Source organism: Penaeus monodon, chromosome 24 (assembly GCF_015228065.2).
Source record: "Penaeus monodon isolate SGIC_2016 chromosome 24, NSTDA_Pmon_1, whole genome shotgun sequence".
NCBI classification, from domain to species: Eukaryota; Metazoa; Arthropoda; class Malacostraca; order Decapoda; family Penaeidae; genus Penaeus; species Penaeus monodon.
In genome coordinates, this window is record NC_051409.1 from 29,406,982 (window position 1) to 29,407,449 (window position 468).

The window sequence follows — 468 nt, forward strand, 5'->3', positions numbered from 1 at the left end:
CTCGATTGGTCCTTCCAATTCTCACCGCCTGATATTACAGCTGTTATGAGCCTTTAATTGCCCATGGTCTTAAATCGACTAAGTTAAAAGCGTTTTGTCAATGAGATAATGCCATTAGTTTAAGACTCATTTATGTAACTTAGCTAACACACAGAGTTCTAAGACTGGATTACTGCTACGGCTGCTTCAAGGATTAATGATAAAATCCGTCCAGTAATAAGCAAGGGTACTAATTCAGTTGATAATGAAGAACATGATCTTCGTGCAATCGTGTGAGCCGCTAATTGGGCGAACGAAGCGCCCGGTCGAGCATCCTTTTCGATAGTTTCATTCATAACTAGAAATGACCAAGGAGTTTCCTGCGGCACAAGGTGAGGGAACATAGGATGGGTGTGGTTTATTCACCCAGACTTTTTAAAAATAATCGTTGAGGTAGAGCAAGGGCAGTTGTTATAGCAAGGTGCCCTC

General features: G+C 41.9%; 1 protein-coding gene across 1 annotated transcript in view; it reads left to right on the forward strand.

Annotated features, from left to right (window-relative positions):
• Window positions 1-343: 343 nt before the first annotated feature.
• Window positions 344-468, forward strand: part of LOC119588946 — a gene marked incomplete at its 3' end in the record, with an annotated part of 12,853 nt that continues 12,728 nt past the window's right edge. The window contains 1 exon segment of the mRNA XM_037937557.1: window positions 344-371. Within this exon segment, the coding sequence (XP_037793485.1) occupies window positions 344-371 (28 nt within the window).